General features: G+C 47.4%; 1 protein-coding gene and 1 pseudogene across 2 annotated transcripts; both read left to right on the plus strand.

The window, feature by feature from the left end:
- The first annotated feature begins 8152 nt into the window (after positions 1-8152).
- On the plus strand, positions 8153-8886 carry LOC140738458 (large ribosomal subunit protein uL6-like; annotated as a pseudogene).
- Positions 8887-12608: 3722 nt separating this feature from the next.
- On the plus strand, positions 12609-25070 carry LOC140733318 (neuropeptide Y receptor type 1-like). 2 transcript variants are annotated; one of them, XM_073056507.1, is made up of 3 exons: positions 12609-12898; positions 13321-13443; positions 21707-25070. In XM_073056507.1, the coding sequence occupies exon 3, from the start codon at positions 21888-21890 to the stop codon at positions 22998-23000; it is 1113 nt and encodes a 370-aa protein (XP_072912608.1). In that variant the 5' UTR covers positions 12609-12898; positions 13321-13443; positions 21707-21887; the 3' UTR covers positions 23001-25070. The 2 variants fall into 2 exon arrangements, with proteins under 2 accessions (XP_072912608.1, XP_072912599.1); XM_073056498.1 differs by lacking the exon at positions 13321-13443.
- The last annotated feature ends 760 nt before the right edge of the window (positions 25071-25830 follow it).

Raw genomic sequence — 25830 nt, forward strand, 5'->3', positions numbered from 1 at the left:
TATCCCTCGAGGTCGAGGATGATGGTCTTCATTCCGTTTCCACAGAGTGAAGACGCTTGTGCGTTTATTTGTTTAACGTGTACTTGATGTTGCACTCCAAGAAGCACACGATACTTCACAAATCAACCAACTGATTCCAATGGCATGGAAACCACGACGATTGGAGCTGATGGATTTGTTGCAGCCTTCATCTGCCTTCACAGCCGTTGAGTTCAAAGTAACTTCATCCGCCTGTTCCACCGTTGAGGTCTTGGTTGGATTGTTCTTTGTCAGGGACCTCACCCTCGACCTTACCGCCAGGGGTGACCCCACCAGGAGCATAGCTGCAGTCGGCATCGCTCTCCGGATCACAGGACCACACAAGCTTCTCCACCACGACAAGATGACCAACCACGGAGAAGGGGGAAGATGACCTTGCAGAGGAAAACCACAGCAGTCATGTCTTGGTATTGAGTCTCTGAAGAGGAGGGAGGAGAAGAGGACTGCAGTGGTGACAGAGGATTCCATAGTTAGAGGAGCAGACAGGAAAGAGATACCTGGGTGGAATGTTCCCTCTCAGGGACCGGGGTCAGGGACGTCTCAGATCAGGTCTGCAGCGTTTTAAAGGAGGAGTGTGAGCGGCTGGAAGTCATCGTACATATTAATACCAATGACATGGGTAGTAAAAGGAAGTGGTCCTGAAAAGAGAATATGGGGTGAAAAGCAGTACCTCAGCTGGTTGAACTCAGCAGGTCAGGCAGCATCTGTGGAGATGAATGATTTTACATCTTACATCTTACTCAAAAATTTAATACTGATGTATTAAATACGCAACACTTCTTCCTGTTCAACTATAAACTCCAACTCAATAATAGAGTGCGTCACAATCTCTGGGTCGCTGCCCAGTGAATAGGATGATCTGGCAGATGACTATGTGGCTGAGGAACTGATGCAGGGGGCAGGGATTCCGATTTCTTCGGGGAAGGACAGGGAGATGATAGTGCAAAATTGCAGTCAGCGGGATGAGTTGAACTGACGATGTTATATTTGTACACAGAATAAGGTAGATGATCAGGTAGCACGGTTGGAAATTGGCAGGTGTGACACTTATGGGCATCACGGAGTCATGGCTGAAAGAAGATCATAATTGAGAGCTTAAAATCCAAAGGTATACATTGTATCTGTTTTGTTTTATAATTTCAAAACATTAATTGAAAGGAAAAGACAGGAGTCCAAAATGTGAGTCCAATTTCCATTCAGGCCTAAAGATTTACCGCTGTGAGTATTTCTTGCTCCCGTGGGGTGACCCCTTTCCTGACAAGAGGTCACTCTGCTGAGACGTGGCTGTGGATCAATCTCGGGTTCTGGGTCCTCCCCTGCAGTGGTTGTAGGAGTTAACTCAGAGGCTACAGGAAGTGGTTCTCACAGCTTCAAACACAGTGGTTGTAGGAATTAACTCAGAGGCTACAGGAAGTGGTTCTCACAGCTTTGGACTCCTTTCTTCTTTTCTCGGTTTTTCTCTCTGGACCTACTTCGATCCTTGCTTCTCTTCTTTTCAACTTCTTGTCTTCCATTTTCTCGTCTTCTGGAAATCCAAGTAAAGAACATCCACCTGTTCCCCTCTATCCACTGTGCTCGTTATATCCTCAAAGAACTCCAGTACGTTTGTCAAACAGGACCTGGCTTTGCTGATTCCCTGCTGCGTCTGCCTGATGGATCCATTTCTTTCCAGATGCCTCACTATTTCTTTTTTAATGATAGCTTCAAGCATTTTCCCAGCTACTGATATTAAGCTAACTAGCCCTATGGTTACCTGCCTTTTTCCTACATCCTTTTTTGAACAGTGGCGTGACATTCACCGTCTTCCAATCTGCCATGACCTGCCCAGAGACCAGAGAATTTTGGTAAATTATCACCAAAGCCACTACTATAACCTCTCCTATTTCTTTCGGTACCCTGGGATGCATTCCATCAGGATCAGGGGACTTGTCCATCTCCAGGCGCACAAGTTTGCTCAGCACCACCTCTTTAGTGAGGTCCTCACCTCCCATCACATCCATAACATCTCTCTTTGGCACGTTAGATGTGTCATCCACCGTGAAGAGCACAATAGACAATAGGTGCAGAAGTAGACCATTTGGCCCTTCGAGCCTGCACCGCCATTCTGAGATCATGTCTGATCATCTACTATCAATACCCGGTTCCTGCCTTGTCCCCATATCCCTTGATTCCCCTATCCATAAGATACCTATCTAGCTCCTTCTTGAAAGCATCCAGAGAATTGGCCTCCACTGCCTTCCGAGGCAGTGCATTCCAGACCCCCACAACTCTCTGGGAGAAGAAGTTTTTCCTTAACTCTGTCCTAAATGACCTACCCCTTATTCTCAAACCATGCCCTCTGGTATTGGACTCTCACAGCAGCTGGAACATATTTCCTGCCTCTATCTTGTCCAATCCCTTAATAATCTTATATGTTGCAATCAGATCCCCTCTCAATCTCCTTAATTCCAGTGTGTACAAACCCAGTCTCTCTAACCTCTCTGCGTAAGACAGTCCGGACATCCCAGGAATTAACCTTGTGAATCTACGCTGCACTTCCTCTATAGCCAGGATCTCCTTCCTTAACCCTGGAGACCAAAACTGTACACAATACTCCAGGTGTGGTCTCATCAGGGCCCTGTACAAATGCAAAAGGATTTCCTTGCTCTTGTACTCAATTCCCTTTGTAATAAAGGCCAACATTCCATTAGCCTTCTTCACTGCCTGCTGCACTTGCTCATTCACCTTCAATGACTGATGAACAAGGACTCCGAGATCTCTTTGTATTTCTCCCTTACCTAACTCTACACCGTTCAGAAAATAATCTGCCTTCCTGTTCTTACTCCCAAAGTGGATAACCTCACACTTATTCACATTAAACGTCATCTGCCAAGTATCTGCCCACTCACCCAGCCTATCCAAGTCACCCTGAATTCTCCTAACATCCTCATCACATGTCACACTGCCACCCAGCTTAGTATCATCAGCAAACTTGCTGATGTTATTCAAAGCCTCAACTTGCTGAGTCATTCAAAGCCTCAACCATTTCCAGATACTAGCAGGAATGATGATAGAACAGCAATGGGTGGAGTCTGAAGGCGCAGGGTAGTTACGTCCTGAGATGAATAAGGGAGGATGACACAACCATGGCTGTAAACAGAAGACAAAAACAGCATTAAAGGAAAAGAGAGGGTGTGTAATATAGCAAAAGTTAGAGGGAAGTTAGAGGATTGGGTAGCTTTTCAAAACCAACAGAACACAACCAAGAAGCCATAAGGAGAGAAGAGATTAAATAAGTCCATAAGATATAGGAGCAGAAGTAAGCCATTTGGCTCATTGAGTCTGCTCCACCATTCAATCATGAGCTGATCCAATTCTTCAGGTCATTCCCATTCCCCTGCCTTCTCCCCACACCCTTTGATGCCCTGGCTAATCAAGAACCTATCTATCTCTGCCTTAAATATACCCAATGACTTGGCACATGTGAAGATAATATAGCCATAACATAAAAGAGGATACCAAAAGCTTTTTTCAGGTGTAAAAAAGAAGGAAGAGTCTCTATCGGACCACTGGAAAATTACACTGGAGAAATAACAATGGGGTATAAAGAAATGGTAGACACACCCAATAAATATTTTGCATCAGTCTTCACTGTGAAAGACACTAAAAGTTTGCCAGAAATTCAAGAGCATTGGGCTGGCGGGTGTAGTTGCGATTACTGGGAGAACTGTAATTACTGGGTCAGCAGCACAGGGGCGCCGCAGGGAACCGTACTGTCTCCGGTCCTGTTCACCCTGTACACATCAGACTTCCAATATAACTCAGAGTCCTGCCATGTGCAGAAGTTCGCTGATGACACGGCCATAGTGGGGTGTGTCAGGAATGGATAGGAGGAGGAGTATAGGAAACTGATACAGGACTTTGTGATATGGTGCAACTCAAACTACCTGCATCTCAATATCACCAAGACCAAGGAGATGGTGGTGGACTTTAGGAGATCTAGGCCTCATATGGAGCCAGTGATCATTAATGGAGAATGTGTGGAGCAGGTTAAGACCTACAAGTATCTGGGAGTACAGTTAGACGAGAAGCTAGACTGGACTGCCAACACAGATGCCTTGTGCAGGAAGGCACAGAGTCGACTGTACTTCCTAAGAAGGTTGGCGTCATTCAATGTCTGTAGTGAGATGCTGAAGATGTTCTATAGGTCAGTTGTGGAGAGCGCCCTCTTCTTTGTGGTGGCGTGTTGGGGAGGAAGCATTAAGAAGAGGGACGCCTCACGTCTTAATAAGCTGGTAAGGAAGGCGGGCTCTGTCGTGGGCAAAGTACTGGAGAGTTTAACATCGGTAGCTGAGCGAAGGGCGCTGAGTAGGCTACGGTCAATTATGGATAACTCTGAACATCCTCTACATAGCACCATCCAGAGACAGAGAAGCAGTTTCAGCGACAGGTTACTATCGATGCAATGCTCCTCAGACAGGATGAAGAGGTCAATACTCCCCAATGCCATTAGGCTTTACAATTCTACCGCCAGGACTTAAGAACTTTTTAAAGCTATTATTAATGCTTTTTGAGATGGTGATTTAGATGCATATCATATTTTTTTTACTGAGTTAAGTATTGTATGTAATTAGTTTTGCTACAACAAGTGTATGGGACATTGGAAAAAAGTTGAATTTCCCCATGGGGATGAATAAAGTATCTATCTATCTATCTATCTATCTACTAAAGAAAAGGTACTTGGGAAGCTGAAAGATCTGAAGGTGGATAAGTCACCTGGACCAGATGATGTACTCCCCAGGGTTCTGGAAGAGGTGGCTGAAGAGATTGTGGAGACATTAGTAATGATCTTTCAAAGATTACTAGATTCTGGAATGGTTCTGGAGGACTGGAAAATTGCAAATGTCACTCCACTCTTTAAGGAGGGAGGGCGACAAAAGAAAGTAAATTATAGACCAATTAGCTTTTGTTATTCGGTAGGTTTCAAATCCCCCACCACTCATTCTTCTAACCTCCAGTAAGTGCTGGCTTCAATGGTTGGGAAGATGTTTGAGTCAATTTTTGCAGATGAGGTTTCAGGGATGTAATAAGCTAAAGTCAACATGGTTTCTTAAGGGGAAATCTTGCCTGACAAATTTGTTTGAATTCTTTGAGAAAATAACTCGCAGGATAGACCAAGGAGAGTCAGTTGATGTACAGAATACCTGTGTTTTCAGGAAGTTTTTGACAAGGTGCCACACATAAACTACTTGTCAAGGTAAGAGCCCATGATATTATGGGGAAGGAACTCCATGGATAGAAGATTAAAACAACACACACAGCAGGCCAGGCAGCATCAACGTCGACAGTGCTTCTCTCTATAGATGCTGCCTGGCCTGCTGTGTTCCACCAGCATTTTGTGTGTGTTGTTTGAATTTCCAGCATCTGCAGATTTCCTCGTGTTTGTTGGATAGAAGATTGACTGGATAAGGGAGTCCTTTTCTGCTTGGCTGATGTGACTAGTGGTGTCATGCATGGGCCAGTGTTGGGACAACTTCTTTTCATGTTTTACAGCATGTAAATAATTTCAATGACAGAATTGATGGTCTTATGGCCAAGTTTGCACAGTACAAAGACATGTGGTGGGGCAGGTACTGCTGAGGAAGCTGGGACTTAGACAGAATGGGAGAATGGGCAAAAAGTGGCAGATGGAATATACTGTAGATAAATGTATGGTTATGCACTTTGGTAGAAGGACGAAAGGCATAGACTATTTTCTAAGTGGGGAGAAAGGGACTTGGGAGGTCTTGTGCAGGATTCCCTAAAGGTTAACGTGTAGATTGAGTTGGTGGTAAGGGAGGCAAATGCAATGTTAGCATTCATTTCGAGAGGACTAGAATATAAAAACAAGAATGTAAAAGCATTGGTCAGACCACACTTGGAGCGGTGTGAGCAGTTTTGGGCCCCTTATCTAAGAAGCTGTCCTGCTATTGGAAAGGGTCCAGAGGACGTTCACAAGAATGAAATCGGGAATAAGTTTATATGTAAGGAGTTAACGTATGTTAATGTATAAGGAGCGTTTGATGGCTCTGGGCCTGTACTTCCTGAAGATTAGGGGAATGAGTGGAGGTGGTGGGGGGAGGGAAATCTTATTGAAACTTACCGAATATTGAAAGGCCTATGTGACAAGATGGCCTCAGTGACCTGTGGCGATGACAGCTCACAAAACTACTAGATACTCTTCTTTTTCTGAGCTGTATTGGACTGCAGCCTGTAATTTCCCTGTTGAAGACGTACATCTGAGCCAAACAATCTGGTGCTTCTGCAATCTCCTGGGGGATTCGGTGAGGATGGGAGCAGAGAGTGCCATCGCTGGGGGTGACTGCATCGATTCCTGATGGCAAAACACGACCCCGTGGCCGGCTCCATTACTCCGCGTCGAGCAAGATTAAAATCGTTGAGGATGAGAGTGGGAAACGAACCAGCATTGAGCGCCGTCTGTCTGCATTTGACTGGCTCTCCTCTCTTCCCGCTGCTCCTGATGGGTAAATCAGCCATGATCGACTGGCGGAGCTGACGCAATGGGCTGAATGGCCTAATTCTGTTCCTCTGTCTTAGGGTCAAAAAAACAAACATAAACAAAGACTGACAAGCAACCAATGTGCAAAAGATAAACTACAAAAAAACAAAAAAAAAATGTTGTAGAGTCCTTGAAAGTAAGTTGTGGAATCAGTTCAGAGTTGGGCTGAGTGAAGTTATCCACGCTGGTTCAGGAGGCTAATGGTTGGAGGGTCATAACTGTTCCTGATCCTGGTGGTGTGGGACCTAAGACTCTTGTACCTCCTTCTCAGTGGCAGCACAGAGAAGAGAGCAGGGCCCACATGGTGGGGCCCTTGACAATGGATGCTGCTTTCTCTCTCGAGTTCAGAAGAATGAGAGGGGATCTTATAGAAACATACAAAATTTTGGAAAGGATAGATAAGATAGAAGTAGGAAAGTTGTTTCCATTGGTAGATGAGACTAGAACTAGGGGACATTGCCTCAAGATTCAGGGGAGAAGATTTAGGATGGAGATGAGGCGAAACTGGTTTTCCCAGAGAGTGGTGAATCTGTGGAATCTCTGCCCAGGGAAGCAGTTGAGGCTTCTTCACTAAATATATTTAAGAAACAGTGAGAAAGGTTTTTACATAGTAAGGGAATTAAGGGTTATGGGGAAAAGGTAGGTAGATGGAGCTGAGTTTACAGACAGATCAGCCATGATCTTATTGAATGGCGGGGCATCTCAATGGGCTGGATGGCCTCCTCCTGTTCCTATTTCTTATGTTCTTGTGTCAACACTCCTTGTAGATGTGCTCAGTGGTGGAGAGAGCTTTGCCTGTGTTGGACTGGGCTGTATCTACCACTTTCTGTTTCTGGTCATTGATGATTCCACACCAGGCCATGATGCAAACCTTAGAATATTCTCCACTGTGCATCCATGGAAGTTAGGCACATGAATATGCAGGGTAAGGAAAGATATGGATGACATGATGGCAACGGGGATCGGCATCATGTTCAGCACTGAAATTGTGGGCCGAAGGGTCTGCTCCTAGTTTGCTGTAGTGTTCTATTTTCCCTGTTGAAGGAGATTAGTTCACTTGGATAGCATTATTAAGGGCTCAGTAAAGAAACTCTTGCATTTTCTGGCCCATGTTTTATCAGCTTCTGTATACAGCCATCGGATTGGACACTTGGGACTTTCCAAGGATCGAAGTGCAAATCTATCTCCCGTAATTAGCCATACAGGTCCAGGAAATTGTGCAGAGGCTCAGCAGGTCAGTCAGTATCTGTGGAAGCGGTTAGTGTTTCAGGTGTAGGACCTGTCACCAGAACACATTCCTGCCCAGGACCCTTCAGATCTGAGGAAGGGCTGTGGATCTAAAATGCTAACATTTTCTCTCCCCGTGGACGCTGTCTAATCTGCTGAGTGTTTCGTGCATTTTCCGTATTCATTCTGACCTTGCAGTATCTGCAGATCTTTCTAATTGCCATAATTAGACAGTAAATGCCATTTTGAGCCACGGACAAGATAGATCTTATTTAGATCCCTGTAACCTGAGTTATATGGAAAGGTTGAATAGGTTAAGACTTTATTCTCTGGCTTTCCTCCATCTTCAGTGAGTATGAAGACCATTCTCAGCAACCAGATTGTTGATATCCCTGACAATGTTGATGTGTCCTTGAAAGGCCGTACTGTTGTTGTAAAGGGGCCCCCGAGGAAAATTACGAAGAGAATTTAATCACATCAACTTGGAACTCAGTCTTCTTGGTATCAAGAAGAAAAGGTTTCGAGTTGACAAATGGTGGGGTAACAGGAAGGAGTTAGCAACAGTGCAGACAATCTGTAGTCACGTCCAGAACACGATCAAGGGTGTCACAGTGGGTTTCCATTACAGTTGAGATCTGTGTATGCTCATTTCCCTATCTATGTGGTTGTTCAAGAGGCAGGGTCTCTGGTAGAGATCCGTAACTTCTTGGGAGAGAAGTATATTTGTAGAGTCTGTGTGAAGCCAGGTGTTACTTGTATTGTTTCCCAGGCCCAGAAAGACGAGCTTGTTCTTGAAGGAAATGATATTGAGCTGGTGTCAAACTCTGCTGCCCTGATCCAACAGGCAACAACAGTCAAAAACAAGGATATTTGAAAGCTCTTGGATGGTATTTACATCTCTGAGAAGGGTGCAGTGGTTGAGACTTCAGCTTGGATGTAATGGATTAAAGCTGCTCTCATTCAGCAAGCAACAACAGTTAAGAAGGATATTCGTAAATTCTTGGATGGCATCTACGTGAGCGACAAGGGGACAGTTGTAGCACAGAGTGGAGAAAGAAACTTTATACTGGATAATCTATAAAAACAATGGTTGTTAAAGCTGTTAAATTAAACTCTAACGGCTGAGGGAAAAAGAAGATTTTATTCTCTGGAGCATAGGAGAATGAGCGGAGATTTGACAGAGGGATGCAAAGTTATGAGGGCTATTGATAGGATAAATGCAAACAGGCTTTTTCCATCTAGGTTGGGTGAGGCTAGAACTAAAGGTCATAGGTTGAGGGTGAAAGGTGAAATATTTCAGAGGAACCTGAGGGGGGGGGGGGGCGGTGAACTTCTTCACTCAGAGGGGGTGGTGTGAGTGTGGAACGAGCTGTCGGCAGAAGTGGCGGATGTGGGTTCGATTGCAACATTTAAGAGAAGTTTGGTTAAGTGCATGGATGGGAGGGGTGTGAGGGCTACAGTCCTAGTGTGGGTCGATGGGACAGTTCAGCATGGACTAGATGGGCTGAAGGGCCTGTTTCTGTGCCGTAGTGCTCTATGATTTTTATGACAACCTGCAAGCGCGGGTCCCTTTCAACAAACAACTCCATCATCAGGATGACCAAACTCTGAATTGTGTTTTCTAATGGATATGGAAATCCCCAAGTTGTGTAATAGCATTGTGTCAAAGGTGAAGTATAAATATGATGAAAGGTGATGAAAGAAGAGGGATGTGACCTTTGGTCAAATTATCTCACCAAGGTATTGGCACTGACTAAACAGAAAACCGTTAAATGTATGAATCAAAGTGATTCAGCAGTGTAGGATTAGTAATGGGGCGCACAGCACACAGGTACACCAGAGACACCAGAATCTGGAGCAACACACAATCTGCTGGAAAAATTACCTCAGAGGAGGAATTCAGTGGGTCGAGCAGCATCTGTGGGGGGGGGTGGGTTAAAGGAATTGTTGACATTTTCAGACCGAGACCCTCCGTCATTTCCTCCAGCAGGTTCAGATTCAGATTTGTTCATCCCAGGTACGTCGAGACCTAACGTGTTACTTGTGTTAATCACCAACAAACCAAAGGACGTGCCGGGACCCAGCCAGCGAGGGTCACCACACGTTCCAGGGCCATCACAGCACACCCGTAACGCTCAGCAGAACACGATGAACACCAGAACGAAACAAGACAACCCCCGCCTCCCACATCTCCCCGTTGATTCACTCACTCAGACCCCAGGCCCCCGGACTCTCAGATATTGGGCCTCCAACCTCCCGTCCTTGACCTGGACTCCTAGATTTGAACTTCGAGCCTCTTTCCTTTGGACTTGCTGATCTATGGACTTCCATCTCCACACCTTGCTGGCCTCTGGGTATCGACCAATACACCAATGGCTTGCCAATCACAGGTTATTTGTTGCTGATTATGGGTTGCTAGGATTTTTAATGCCCTCCTGCCCTTGGAGACTAGCATTCCGGCAAGGCAAATGGATTTTTATACATTCTGTGGGACATAGCATCTTGTCCTTTGACACAGACTGATCGTGCCTTTGTGAAAAAAACACTAGCGTTATGTACCTTGCCTTTTTTTTTGTTTTGTTCTGATTTTGTTTTTTTTGTAAAAATTATGTATTAATTTATGTTTAATTCGTGCTTTTCTTGTAAATGTTGGGTGTCTGATGCTATGTAGTCCTGACGCTGCTTAAGGAAGTTTCTCTGCTGCACTTGTGCGAATGATGTTGAAGTGGACGATGTTTAAAGGGATTCTTCAATGGGATTCAGGGGGTTGTGGACCAAATGCAGGCAACTAGGAGGAGCTCCAGGTCAAAGGGCCAGTCCCCATACTGTTTAACTCTATAACCATAAATGGACTGTGGCCTGCTACACACAGCACAGAACATTACAGCACAGTACAGGCTCTTCGGCCCAGGATGTGGTGCTGGCTTTTTAACCTTCTCCAAGATCAATTTAACCCTTCCCTCCCACATACTCCTCCATTTTTCTATCATCCATGTGCCTATCTAAGAGTTTCCTAAATGTCCCGACTGGATCTGCCTCTCCCACCAGTGCATTCTGTACGTCCATGATATAATGAGCCTACTTTGAAGGACTGTCTTCAAAAGACGACGGGTTAAAGACAGGGATATTATCTCACACTATGTTACGGATGCTGCGATGAACATTACTGTCAGATCTGAGGATAGAAATGCTTGGCAAACAGAAAACAAATACTGTTTGAAATCCGGGACCCGGCTGCAATTTAGTTCATAAGCTTGAGGTTCTGCAGAAATCTTGAGCAATGCACACAAAATGCTACGGGAACTCAGCAAACCAGGAAACTGTCGATGTTTCGGGCTGAAATTCTTCATCAGGGCTGGAAACGGAGGGAGAAGGAGCCAGAGTAAAAATCTAGCCTCCTGCCAGCTGGTCCCCCCCCCCCCACCGCCTTCTCAATCTGTGTCCTGATGAAGGGTCTCTGCCCGAAACATCGACTGTCCGTAGACGCTGTCTGACTGTGGTGAACTACATATACCTGTCTGGACATGCCCCCACTGCTGACTGCTGCTGTGGCTCCTCCCATAGACCCCTGTATAAAGGCGATTGGAGGCACTGCTCCTCCCTCAGTCTCCAGGATGTTGTGTGGTGGTCTCTTGCAGCGAATAAAAGCCTATCGTTCGCCTCCCATCTCCGAGAGTTATTGATGGTGCATCACTGACCTGCTGAGTTCCTCCAGCCATTTGTGTGTGTTGGAATTTAATCCGTCTGAGATTGTGTTGTTTTAAAAACTTGTTAAATCAAAGATTCAACTGAGATCCTTCCAAATGATTGTGAGGATCAGGTTTAATGTCAGTGACATATGTCGTGAGATTTGCTAACTTTGCGGCAGCCGTACATGGTGGTGGTGAATCTGTGGAATTCTTTGCCACAGGCAGCTGTGGAGGGCAAGTCACAGAGGCTGATTGATTCTTGATTGGTCAGGGCATGAAGGGATACGGGCAGAAGGCAGGAAATCGGGGCTGAGAGGGTGGATCAGCCAGGATGAAATGGTGGAGCAGACTCGATGGGCCAAATGGTCTAATTCTGCTCCTATGTCTTTATGGTCTTATAAGATAGGGAAAACTGTGAATTACAAGTATATATATTAAATAGTTAAATTAAATAAGTAGTGCAAAAACAGGAATAAAAAAAGTAGTGAGGTAGTGTTCGTGGGTTCAATGTTCATTCAGAAATCAGATGGCAGAGGGGAAGAAGCTGTTCCTGAATCGCTGAGTGTGTGCCTTCAGGCTTCTGTACCTCCTACCTGATGGTAACAGTGAGAAAAGGGCATGTCCTGTACAAGAACAAAGACCTGTCCTAGTCTGGGGACCCACCTGCGGTCTTCCAGGAGGGCATAGACAGGACAGTGAGGGGACAAACCCCTCAATGGGTGGGGGCTGTACAGGGGACGGGCCCAGCCAAAGAGTGTGTGGGAGGGGGTTCATCCTTCTGAGTGGGGGGGGGGGGGGAGGCAAATGGAGGAGGGTTCAAATGCTCCAAGGATGACATTGGTGGTGGTCACCCCAGATGAGTTGGGAACCGGGGAGGGGATGGGAGTGTGTTTGTTCTCACAGAATTGAGGGCAGGAGGTGGAGAAGGGTGAGGGCTGGTCTTTGGGGGCAGGATATGTGGGGGTCGCCTAGGTGGACGGGGACGGGGCAGAGTGGGAGGAGAGGTAGTGATGTGGAGGGAACATGGGGCGGAACGAGTGGGGAAGGAGGGGAGAGATGGAGAGGGGGAGGCAGGGCGGGATCGCCGGCTGCCAGCGCCCGGCCCCAGTCACGGCTGCGGGTCCCGCACAGCAAGCGTTAACCTTGCGCCCGCCCGCCCGCCCGCCAGCCAGCCAGCCCGGGACTCGGCGGATCGGCTCGGCTCGGCTGCGGAGCCGCAGTTCAGCCGGACTGCGGAGGTGTTCCAGCGGAGCCGGGAGGGAGGACGCCCCTCGCTCCCAGCCGGCGGACGGTCCGAAGGGATCCGCGGCTGCCGGCAGACATCACAGTCCGGACCGAGGCCTTTGGAAGCGGCCCTCCCCAGCAGCTCCGGTCGACGGCTGCGGGTTCCTCCGGGCCACTGTAGGTAAGTTAGCGGCTCGCTTCTGCCGCATCCCTTCGCGTACAGTCTCGAGGGGCTGAATGGCCTCTCTCCGCTCGGGAGACCAGTCTCCTGCTGTCCCTGAGGAAGGGTGTAGGATTAGCCATATGTGTCCGGGGCCACACACACACACAAAATGCTGGAGGAACTCAGCAGGTCAGGCAGCATCTGTGGAGATGAACTAACAGTGGACTTTTCGGGCAGAGACCCTTCATCAGGAAGGCTTATCACAGGCTCTTCCTATGAAATGACCACCTCCTGCTTCAGCCTCTGTGTAGAGTGTTCACCAGGTGCCTCGACTTCCAAGAGGCCCCATTCCTGTGTACAGCCATTGGGTGCATTGAGGCCACGACCGGTCTTTGTAGAACAATCCCCTATTCCTCTGCTCCCTCGTTCTCTCTCTGCAGCCCCTGCCTCCCATCAGAAACCTCAATGCAAAAGATGGCAGATGCTGGAATCGGGAGTAACAACTAGGCCGCCGGAAGAACTCAGCAGGTCGGGCAGCATCCGTGGGGGAAGAAGGGTGTAAGGTGAGGTTTCTGAGATGGGGACAGAGAGGGAAGATTATTTTATTTTATGGTTTAGGAGCACACTGGTTGGTTTACAGTTTGTGAGGTGATAAGTGAAGCTGGATGGTGAGGAGGTGAGCGGGATATGGAGGGAAGAGGGGTAGGACAGAGGCTTTTAGGTAATAGATGGACCATGTGCCTTTCATTGCTTCCCCATCTGGTTCCACCCATCAGCTCCCGCCCCATTCCCTCCCTACAGACTGCAATATCCTGCTAACCTTTTCTGTTTTCTTTCAGTTGTAGAGCACCACAGTACAGAAGCAGGGTTTTCGGCCTGTCTAGTGCATGCCAGCCTGACCTCCTGCCCAATCCCATCGACCTGCACCCAGAACATAGCCTTCCATAACTTTCCCATCCATGTCCAAACTTCTCATGCATTACAACTGAACCCACACCCACCGGCAGCTTGTTCCACACTCACACCACCCTCTGAGAGAAGAAATTCTCTCTCAGATTCCCCTTAAAAATTTCTGCTTTCACCCACCCATGACCCCTAGTTCTAGTCCTATCCAATGTGACTGGGGAAAAGCCGGCAGGCATTTACCCTATATGTACCCATCACAATTTCAAATATCTCTATAACCTCTCCTTATTCTCCTAGTGAAGGGTCTGGTGAACGGTCTTGACCCCAAAATGCTTTTCGCTCCACAGATGCTGGTCAGGCCGCAGAGTTTTACCCCTCAAAAGCTCAATCGACTGTTTCCATCATCCCTACCAGTACAGCTTGTAAAGACTCATGGTGTTTTAAAAAAAAAATTCACATTTCCCCTTCTGTCTTTCAGCTGTCTCTTACGGTTTATTGAAAGTTATTAATTTTATTACTGTAAAATGTGACGTTCAGTTTACTACCATATGCACAGGTGCAATGAGGAACTTAACTGCAACAACATCACTGGCGCAGAGTGTCACTTAAAAAGCACTCATAAGAAAAACAAAAATTAAACAAATTATGTGCAGTCTTTTTACAAGAAAAAGTCAGATTCAGATTTGAATCTTCAGGCGAGCTTTATTTATCAAATGTGCAATAAAACACACAGTGAAAAGCGTCTTTTGCGCTAACAACCCATGTAGCTGGGGGCAGCCCGTCTCGGATCGCAAGACCCTGCAGTGGATAGTGAGGTAATCTGAGAAGACCATTGGGGTCTCTCTTCCCGCCATTACAGAACACACGCTGCACGCTGCACCAGCAAAGCATTATGAAGGACCCCATGCACCCCTCACACAAACTCTTCTCCCTCCTGCCGTCTGGCAAAAGGTACCGAAGCATTCGGGCTCTCATGACCAGACTGTGCAACAGTTTCTTCCCCCAAGCTATCAGACTCCTCAATACTCAGAGTCTAGACTGACATCTACATAGTTTATTATTATATTGTAATTTGTCCTCTACTGTGCCTATTGTCTTGTTTATTAATTATTGTACTGCCCTGCACTGTTTTGTGCACTTTATGTAGTCCTGTGCAGGTCTGTAGTCTAGTGCAGTTTTTATGTTGTTTTACGTAGTCTAGTGTAGCCTTGTGCTGTCTCACATAGTCCAGTGTAGTTTTGTGTTGTTTCATGTAGCACCAGGGTCCTGGAGGAACGTTGTTTTGTTTTTACTGTGTACTGTACCGGTAGTTTATGGTCGAAATGACAATAGACTGACTTGACTCACTCTGGCACTGACAAAGCATGCCCACAACGTCCAGCAGAACACACCCACCCACTCACACACACAGACAGGCCGCCAAACCCGGGACAGGTCACCTCCAGGCCTACAGTAGACCCGCAGAACGCAATTACATAAAATAAAGTCCATTTCAGTACCAAGTGGTCACTGTGTTGCTAGGCCGTAATGATTAGTCGAATTAACTCTTCTCGGGCTTCAGGCCGGGTACAGGTAGCGAAAACAAACTCTGCCATCTTCTTCAGGGATGGATTCATCAGTTATAATCGATACCTGTCCCTGGCTTGATGAGTTTATCAATTATATACGCCGGGAAAGCACCAGATCCTTTTTCCATAACAGTCCTTCTTCCACCAGGCCACTGGACTGCTTAATTCATGCTGACGCTACTGTATTTCTATGTTATATTGACTATCCTATTGTAAATAATATTTATTGTAAATTACTATAATTGCACATTTGAACATAAAGATTTTTACTCCTCACATATTGAAGGATGTAAGTAATAAAGTCAAGTCAGTTCGATTTGATGAGGTCTGTCATAATCACAAAGAACTGTGCAGATGCTGGAAATCTAGAGTAGTGAGGCTGAGTAAGCCGTGACTTTTCTCTTTGGAGTCGAGGAGGGTGAGGGGTGACTTGCTAGAGGAGTATAAGATGACATGAGGCATAGTTAGAGCCAGCACCTGTTCCCAGGGTAAAAAAGGGGCAGAATTGTAATGTGATTGGAGGATGAGAGAAGCAGGGGTTTTGCTGCCAGAAGTGGTGGTAGGGGCAGCTCCATGAGGGGCATTTCAGAGACTCTTAGACAGGAACATTGATGATGGAAAAATTAAGGGCTATGTGGGAGTGATAGGTTAAATTGACCTCTGAGGAGGTTAAAAGGTTGGCACAACATCATGGGGTGAAGGATCTGTGTTATGCAGCAAAATTCAAGTTTGAAGTTCAAGTTTGTTGTCATTTACCAACCCAATACAGCTAAATGAAACATCGTTCCTCTGGGGCCAGGGTGCAAAACACACAGTACATAAATCACACACAGCACAGATAATATTAACATATTTACAGACTTTCTGTAGATGTCACACGCAGAATGCTGCTGGAACCCTGCAGGTCAGTCAGCATCTGTGGAAATGAATAAACAGTTGACATTTCGGGCTTAGAGTCCTCAGGACTGGGAAGGGACGGGGAAGAGGGCGGCAGGAGGGGAAGGACGACCAGCTAGAAAGTAATAGTTGAAGCCAGGTGGGTGGGAAAGGTAAAGGGCTGGAGAAGGGGGAATCTGATGGGAGAAGGAGGGGGCGCTAGGGAGAAGTGGGGACCACAGAGTGGGGCATAGAAGAAAAGGGAAGGGAGAGGGGGAAATCATTGGAAGGAGGAACCGATGTTGATGCCATCAGGTTGAAGGCTCCCTAGATGGACCATGAGGTGTTACTCCTCCACCCTGAGAATGGCCTCATCGTGGTAAAAGGGGAGGCCATGTCAGCGGCTGGAGGTGATCTAGACAGAATCCGGGGAGTTGCTTTTCCATCCTGAGAGTGGCCTCGTTGTCCCGAGTGTTGGAACGGGAATGGGGACAGTAATTCAAATGGCTGGCCCCTGGGAAATTCTGCTTTTGGCGGACGGAGTGGAGGTGCTCGACGAAGTGGTCCCCCAGTTTACAGCGGTTCTCGGATACAATGTAGAGAAGCACCGGATACAATAGACGACCCCCAACAGGCTCACAGGTGAAGTGTTGCCTCATCGGGGACCCTGAGGGGGTGAATGGGCAGGTTTAGCATTTCTGTCGTTTGCAGGGGTGCGTGCCAGGAGGGAGATTAGTGGGGAAGGATGAATAGACAAGGGAATCACGGAGAGCACAATTCCTGAGGAAAGCGGAGAGTGGGAAGGTAAAGATGTGTTGGTGGTAGTGTCTTGTTGAAGATGGTGGAGATTGCAGAGAGTGTTGTGTTGGATGCCTCCGCAGATGAGGCAACTCTTCACCTGTTGGGGGTTGTCTGTTGTATCTGGTGCTCCTGATGCGGCCTCCTCTACATTGGCGAGACCCGTCGTAAATTGGGGGACCACTTCGTCGAGCACCTCTGCCCCATCCGCCAAAAGTAGAATTTCCCATTACCCAACCAGTTGAATTCCTGTTCCCATTCCCGTTCCAACATTTCGGGCCGTGGTTCTTCTGTCATGACGAGGCCACTCTGAGGGTGGAGGTGCAACACCTCATATTCCGTCTAGATAACCTCCAGCCTAATGGCATGAATGTTGATCTCTCCTGTCAGTAATTTATTTTCACTCCCCCTTTCCTCTTCTCTGTTTCCTACACTGGCCTCTTTACCTCTTCTCCTCACCTGCCTATCACCTCCTCCTCGTGCTTCTCCTTCTTCCCTTTCTCCCACGGTCCACTCTCCTCTCCTGTCAGATTCCTTCTTCTCCAGCCCTTTACCTTTCCCATCCACCTGGCTTCACCTATCATCTTCTAGCTTGATCTCCTTCCCCCTTCCCCCTTTCCATTCGGGTGTCTTTCCCCTTCTTCGGGTCCTGAAGGGGAGGGTCTCAGCCCGAAATGTCAACTGTTTATTCATTTCCATCGGTCCTGCCTGACCTGCTGAGTTCCTCCAGCGTTTTGTGTGTGTTGCCCTGGATATGCAGAGTGTCGTGTTTATTCTGTAGACATACAAGCTGTCATGAAGTGCGTACACTGTATGAGATACAGTTAAAGCATACAACAGTATGGTGCTACTGGTGCTGTCATAGTGTGTACCGGACTGTAGCAGGGTGTTCAGAAGTATCACAGGTCGGGGAGAAGAAGCTGTGACCCAGCCTAACAGTCCTTGTTCTCGTACTGTGGTACCTCCTCCCTGGCGGTAGGGGGTCAAAGAGACTGTGGGACAGATGAGAAGGGGCTCTCAACGATTCCATGTTCTGCATTCTAAGCTCTCGGTAATGAAAGTGTTGAGTTCTATGTGAGGGCAGCAGGCTTCTCTGGCTGATGTACTGGATAAACAGTTGGGAGAGCGGACTCAGCCAGGATCAAAATAGATTACCTATCCCATGAGAAGACCGGCAGAGCCTGGGCCTACGTGAGTGCTGACAGCAACATCCCGGATGTGAAGGGCATGAGTGGAGTTGAAGTTGTTGGATGTGAGGACAAGTGCCTCGCGGGTCAGCGGTAGGATCACCGTTCACAGGGCGACGTGAGAGCGTGGCGGTTAGTGCAGCCCCAGTGACCCGGGTTCAATTCCTGTCGCTGTCTGTAAGGAGCCTGTATGTTCTCCCCGTGACCATGTGGGCTTCCTCCAGGTGCTCTGGTTTCCGCCCGCAGTCAAAGGTGTACAGGTTAGAAGGTTAATTGGTCACATCGATAATTGTGCTTGTTAGGCCTATTACCCTGCTGTCAAGTCATGTCAAGTTTATTGAAATTTAACTATATACATGTATATAACATATAGAATCTATATGGAAATGAGGCAACATTTCTCCGAATCTGGGTGTAAAGCACAGTAGTTCACATAACACATGATAATTTACGAAGGCAAGGATAAAATCTACAGGTAAATCACAAATAAATAACAAACTAAAGTGCATTAAGAGTCCGCAGGTGATAATTTTGTGTGTAGCTCCAGATTACATACAAGGAAGATTTTAAGGAACTTACTTCATATAATGAGACCATAAGACATAGGAGCAGAATTAGACCATTCAGCACTTTGAGTCTGCTTTATGATTCCAAAATCCTCTCCACGTCCTTTCAATATTCGGTAGATTTCAATGAGATCCCTATCCCTATCCTTCTTCTAAACTCCAGGTGAATGCAGGTCTGGAGCCATCAAATATTCCTCATATGTTAAGACTATCATTCCCAGGATAATTCTCGTGAACTGTCTCTGGACCCTTTCCAATGCCAGCACATCCTTTCTTAGATAAGAGGCCCAAAACTACTTTCAATATCTGAATGTGGTCTGACCAATATCTGGTAAAGCCTTCGGCTTTATAAGAAGGTTCCTCCAGATTATACAGGTAGTTTAAGAAAGTTAGTCCAGATTACAGCTTCAAAGTTCTAAGTAAATTTACAAAGTACAAATTACAAATTGAAAATGTCACTCCACTCTTCAAGAAGGGAGAGAGGCAGAAGAAAGGAAACTAGGCCAGTTAGTCTGACCTCAGTGGTTGGGAAGATGTTGGAGTTGATTATTAAGGATGAGGTCTCAGGGTACTTGGAGGCACGTGATAAAATAGGCCAAAGTCAGCATGGTTTCCTGAAGGGGAAATCTTGCCTGACAAATCTGTTGGAATTCTTTGAAGAAATAACAAGCAGGATAGACAAAGGGAACAGGCTAATGTTGTGTACTTGGATATTCAGAAGGCCTTTGACAAGGTGCTACACACAAAGCTGCTTAACAAGCCATGAGCCCATGTTACTACAGGAAAGACTCTAGCATGGATAAAGCAGTGGCTGATTGGCAGGAAGCAAGGAGTGGGAATAAAGGGAGCCTTTTCTGGTTGGCTGTCAGTGACTAGTGGTTTCTACAGGGTCTGTGTTGGTACCGATTCTTTTTACTTCATATTGTCAATGATTTGGATGATGGAATCGATGACTTTGTTGCAAAGTCTGCAGATGAGATGAAGATTGATGGGGGGGTAGTTTCGAGGAAGTAGAGAGGCTACAGAAGGACTTAGACAGATTAGGAGAATGGACAAAGAAATGACAGATGGAATACATTGTATGGTCATGCACTTTGGTAGAAGAAATGAAAGGTTGACTATTTTCTAAATGGAGAGAAAATACAAAAAAACTGAGGCACAAAGGGACTTGGGAGTCCTTGGGCAGAAATCCCTAAAGGTTCATTTGCAGGTTGATCCTGTGTTGAGGAAGACAAATGCAATGCTAGCATTCATTTTGCGAGGACTAGACTATAAAAGTAAGGATGTAATGTTGAGGCTTTATAAAGTACTGTTGAGGCTTCAGGGAGTATTGTGAGCAGTTTTGGGCCCCTTATCTGAGAAAGGATGTGCTGAAACTGGAGAGGGTTCAAAGGAGGTTCACAAAAATGATTCCAGGATTGAATGGCTTGTCATACGAAGAGCATTTGACGGCTCTAGGCCTGTATTCACTTGTGGTGAATTACATATACCAGAGTGGTTTGCTCCCAACAGCCCCATGCTGACTGCTCCTGTGGCTCCTCCCACAGACCCCTGTATAAAGGCGAATGAGGCCTGAGGCCGGCCCTCATTCTCCAGGATGTTGTGTTGTTCATTCTTCCAGTCAATAAAAGCCGATAACTCACTTCTTACATCTCAGAGTGAGTTATTGATGGTGCATCATCACTGGAATTCAGAAGAATGAGGGGTGATCCCATTGAAACCCATCGAATGGTGAAAGGCCTTAATAGAGTGGATGTGGAGAGGTTGTTTTCTATGATGGAAGAATTTAAGACCAGAGGACACAGTCTCAGAATAGAGGGGCATCCTTTTAGAATGGGGATGTGTAGGAATTTCTTTAGCCAAAGTGCACTGATTCTGTGGAATTCTTTGCCACAGGCAGTTGTGGAGGCCAAGTCTGTATGTATATTTAAGGCAGAGGTCGATAGATTCTTGGTTAGTTAGGGAATTATGGGTTGAAAGCAGGAGGCCGGGGCTGAAGGGAAAATTGGATCAGCCATGATGAAATGGCAAACAGATGCGACAGGCCAAACGGCCTAATTCTGCTTCTATATCTTATGGTCTTGTGGTCTTACATATAGATAACGATATACCATCCTGAGATTCATTTTTGTGACATACTCTATAAATCCATAATAGAATAATAACCATAACAGAATCAATGAAAGACTGCACCAACTTGGGCATTCAACCTACGTGCAAGACAACAAACTGTGCAAATACAAAATAAAAATAATAGTAATAATAATAATAATAATAATAAAAAATAAATAAGCAATAAATATCGAGAACATGAGATTAAAAGTCCTTGAAGGTGAGTCCAGAGAACATTTCAATGATGGGGCAAGTGAAGTTTACCCCTCTGGTTCTAGAGCCTGATGGTTGAGGGGTAATAACAGTTCCTGATCCCAATGGTGCGAGTCCTGAGGCTCCTGTACCTTCTTCGTCATGGAGCAGTGAGAAGAGAGCATGGCCTGGGTGGTGGGGGTCCCCGATGATGGAGGCTGCTTTCCTGCGACAGTGCTCCATGTGGGTGTGCTCAGTGTGGGGAGGGTTTTGCCCGTGATGGACTGGGCCGTATCCACTACCTTTTGTTGGATTTACCATTCAAGGGGATTGGTGTCTCCATACCGGGCTGTGACGCAGCCAGTCGATACATACTCCACTACACATCTGTAAAAGTTTGTCAGAGTTTCGGATGCCATGCTGAATCTCTGCAAACTCTTAAGGAAGTAGAGGTGCTGCCCTGCTTTCCTGGCAATTGCCCTGGTGTGCAGGTGAAGGGGGAGCGTGGAGCAAGAGCTGTGGCTGCAGATTCCAGAGTCCGTCCACAGACATGTAGCTGGTTTGAGCTGCTCTGCGATGGGTAAATCAGGCAGTGACTCAGGTTTGTTTTCCCCTTCTCAGGAGGCCGCCGATGGTGTAGAGGAGGTGTGGGCGACCCTGATTGTCTCCTTCCTCCGTTCACGCTGGAGCGTACGAAGAGCAGGGGGGTGGGCTGAGGGAGGAGGCCTCCCACCCCCCCCCCCCCCACATCATCGCCCTCGAGGAAGGCCACCTGGTGCCGCGTGCCCAGGCTTTTCGAAGGATGGACTGGCGGCTGAACGGGACGGTGAGGTTCCTGCACGCCTCCTGGTTGAACACGTCGCTGCTGGTGGAGCATTTCTCCCTCTGCTCGGACCCTGTGAGCAGCACCACCTTTCTGCTCATGGCCTACAGCGCGGTGATGGCGGTGGGGCTCATCGGCAACACCTGCCTGGTCCTGGTCATCGCCCGGCAGCGGGAGATGCGTAACGTCACCAACGTCCTGATCGCCAACCTGTCTTGTTCGGACATCCTCATCTCCATCGTTTGCCTGCCCGTGACGGTCATCTACACCATGATGGACCGCTGGATCCTGGGCGCCCTGCTGTGCAAGCTGACCCCGTTTATCCAGAGCACGTCCATCACCGTCTCCATCCTCTCGCTGGTCCTGATCGCCTTGGAGAGGCACCAGCTCATCATCAAGCCCACCGGCTGGAAGCCGACGGTGGGGCACGCCTACTTGGCAGTGGCCATCAGCTGGCTGGTGGGGTGTTTCATCTCCTTGCCCTTTGTGTCCTTCAACGTTCTAACCAGCGACCCCTACGCCAACATCTCCTTCCTCCCGGAGGGGCTGGTCGAGCAGGTGGCCTGCATCGAGCGCTGGGCCTCGGAGCGCCAGAAGCTGGCCTACACCACCAGTCTCCTGGTCTTCCAGTACGGCCTGCCGCTGCTCCTGATGGTCACTTGCTACTTCCGCATCTTCCTGCGCCTGCGCCGGCGGCGGGAGATGGTGGACCGTCCCCGGGACAGCAACCGCCGGGTCAGCCACAGCTGCAGGGTGAACATCATGCTGGCCTCCATCGTTGTGGCCTTCGGCCTGTGCTGGATGCCGCTCACCATCTTCAACACCGTCTTCGACTGGGACCACGAGGCCATCTCTGTCTGCCACCACAACCTCATCTTCTCTCTCTGCCACCTGACGGCCATGCTGTCGACCTGCGTCAACCCCATCATCTACGGCTTCCTCAACGCCAACTTCCAGAAGGAGGTGAAGGCCTTGCTGTACCGGTGTCGCTGTGGCGGCTCCTCGGAGAGGTACGAGAGCTTCCCGCTGTCCACCGTCAACACTGAGCTGTCCAAGGCCTCCCTGCACCAGGGCTGCCCTAACAACGTCTAAACTCTCAGCTCGGATTCTGGAAGGCCTTTGACAGATGTATGAGAAGGTCTTTGACAAGGTCAGCACATGAAGCTGCTAATCAAGAGCCCATAGTATTAAAGAAAATATTCTTGCACGGACAGAGGATTGGCTGACTGGCAGAAGGCAAAGAGTGGGAATAAAAGGGGCCTTTCCTCCTTGTCATGTTCCACAAGGGTTGGTGTTGGGTCCTCCACTTTGCACCTTATATCAATGATCTGGATCATGGAATCAGTAGCTTTGTGGACGATACAAAGGTAGGTGCAGGGAGTGGGTAGTGTAGAGAAATCAGGGAGGCTGTAGAAGGATTTGGACAGATTAGTAGAATGGGTAAAGAAGTGGGAGATGGAATACAGTGTAGGGAAATGTATGATCATGCACTTTGGTAGAAAGGATAAAGGTGTAGACTGCTTTCTAAGCAGCGAGCAAATTCAGAATTTGGGGGTGCAAATAGGACTTGGGAGTCCTAGTGCAGGATTCCCTAAAGGATTGGTGGATCAATTGACCACCATCGCCCGCGAGACTGGCTGTACTGTCCATCAAGTCCGTGTCCGGATTTACAATTGAAGGACTCTGCATTTGGTATCTGCATGTCGCCAGAGGATGCTTTATACGACTGAAGATCAGCTGGACGGGGGGTGGGCTGGTGGCTGGCTGAATTACCCACCCTGGACATCATGCCCCGGTCAGGCAGAGGAACCGGGGCAGTTGGGGAGGAGGAATGAGAGTAACTTCACGTCTTCTGCAAACGGGGCTGTGTCTGTCCAGTTCCCAGGGGTCTCACTTGGGTCAGAGGCTTAATGGAGCTCCGGACATCCAGGATCGAGGATCAACTTTATTCACCGTAAACGTACTCGGAATTTACTGTGGCGTGTTGGTGCGACTCGCAACATTCAACAATTACAAAGAACAAAGAATTGTACAGGAATAAAGTTAGAATATGGACCGGGAATATAATAAGTATAAATACCAGCATGTAATTACAATGAGAACAGCTTTATAAAATGTGGTTTAAAGTGTTTACAGTGCAGTGTAATGGCGAAGAGGGGGTGGGGATCTCACTAGAATTGTTGAACAGACTAACTGGGGGAGGAAACTTTTAAGAAGGCGTGGTGTTTATTTTATTAGCCCTATGACGCTTTCCAAAGAGGAGTTTTACGAAGAGCTAGTTTGCAAGGTGGGTGGTGTCCACAATGATTCTTCCTGCCCACTGGAAACGCAGAAGCCCTCCGGTGGTGGCCATTGAGCTGACTGGCGCCTGGAGGTGCTCTGCAAGGGTCAGAGGGGAAAGGGTTTCTGGATGGCTCGGGGGGGGGGGGGGGTTGCCCTCCTCGGGGCCAAGGATGTCAATGGAGTCCGCTCTTTGCCCCGATGTTAAAATGGAGTCACCTCAGTGGGGCCATGTTATGTTCGTAGGTTGCATGCTGTTTAATCATTTTTGTTCAGCTTGTGTGCTTGCTGTTGGACATCCCGTGTTAAACAAAAGAGCCTTCACTTGCTGTGTCTTGCCGGAAGATTTTAAACCAGGTTATCTATAATTATGTTAAGTGCAGAAAAATCAGGAAGGCCTAGAACACAGGCTCAGAGGCCTCTGTCCTGGGCTCAGCATTTGGAGTCTGTAACCCAACCCGGAGCAGAGCGGGAAGGGTCGGTAACTCATTTTCTCTACCAAAGAGCAACCAGGAAACTTGGATTATATAAACACAGCTGCACGGAAATAATCTTTGACTGCTGAGGAGAGCTGGGAAAGCTGCACCCTTTCAAGAAAAAACCTTAAAATGCATGCAAATATCCTGTAGATACTCTGGTGATTTTCCTCACTTAGGCCGGTCTCGAGACACGCCTGGGAGCCTCCTTCGGTGAGGGCCGGCCGATGTGGTGAATGAGAATGGGGGAAGGGGGCAGGAGCTCGAACAATGAGGGCAGCTTATTGTGGCTCACCCTCAGAGTACGCGTCTGTGTTTGTAAATATTTTAAATCTCCTTCTATCTATGGACAAATGATTGTTTAATTAAAGTTCTATAACAACTCAACGTCCATTAAAATTTACCACACTGAGATAATTTATGCATTTCTTCGCGTTTCTGCAAGATTTTCTGCCTCTGACACAAGGTGAGCATAAATAGGATCGGGCCATTTGGTACACAGTGCTTACGCTGACTAAAGCTGAAAGTAAATTTATCATCACGGTATTTGTATGTCACCATTTTCTGTACAACCCTGAGATTTATTCCCTCGTGTGCATTCACAGCAAGTACAAAGGAATGCAATAGAACAGGTGAACAACTACACACAACAAAGACACAACCAACCAACGTGCAAAAGATAACTAACAGGCGTGCAAATATAAAAAAGAAACAAAACAAAATAATGGTAATAAATAAATAACAAATAAACAGAGAGAAACATAGAAAACCTACAGCAAAGCTGTGCCGAACATGCCTCCACCTTAGAACTACCTAGGCTTCACCCATATCGAGAACATGAGGTGGCAGAATCTTTGAAAGTGAACCCGTACTGTAGGTGGTGGAATCAGTTCAGTGTTGGGGGGGGGGGGATGAGTGAAATTACCCCCCTCTGGTTCAGAAGCCTGATGGTTGAGGGGCAATAACCATTCCTGAACCTGGTGGTGTGGGATCTGAGGCTCCCGTACCTCCTTCCCAATGGCAGCAGTGAGAAGAGAGCGTGGCCTAGATGGGGTTCCTGGTGATGGGGCTGCTTTTCTGCGACAGCACTTCTTGTAGATGCGCTCAGAGGTGGGGAGGGCTGTTCCTGCGATGAACTGGGCCCTATCCTTGACTTCCTGTTGACC

This window comes from Hemitrygon akajei, chromosome 1 (genome assembly GCF_048418815.1).
Source record: "Hemitrygon akajei chromosome 1, sHemAka1.3, whole genome shotgun sequence".
NCBI lineage: Eukaryota > Metazoa > Chordata > Chondrichthyes > Myliobatiformes > Dasyatidae > Hemitrygon > Hemitrygon akajei.

Bases quoted from the DNA above. Each gene is read 5' to 3' on its own strand.
- LOC140733318 (XM_073056507.1), top strand. From the start codon at position 21,888: ATGGACTGGCGGCTGAACGGGACGGTGAGGTTCCTGCACGCCTCCTGG.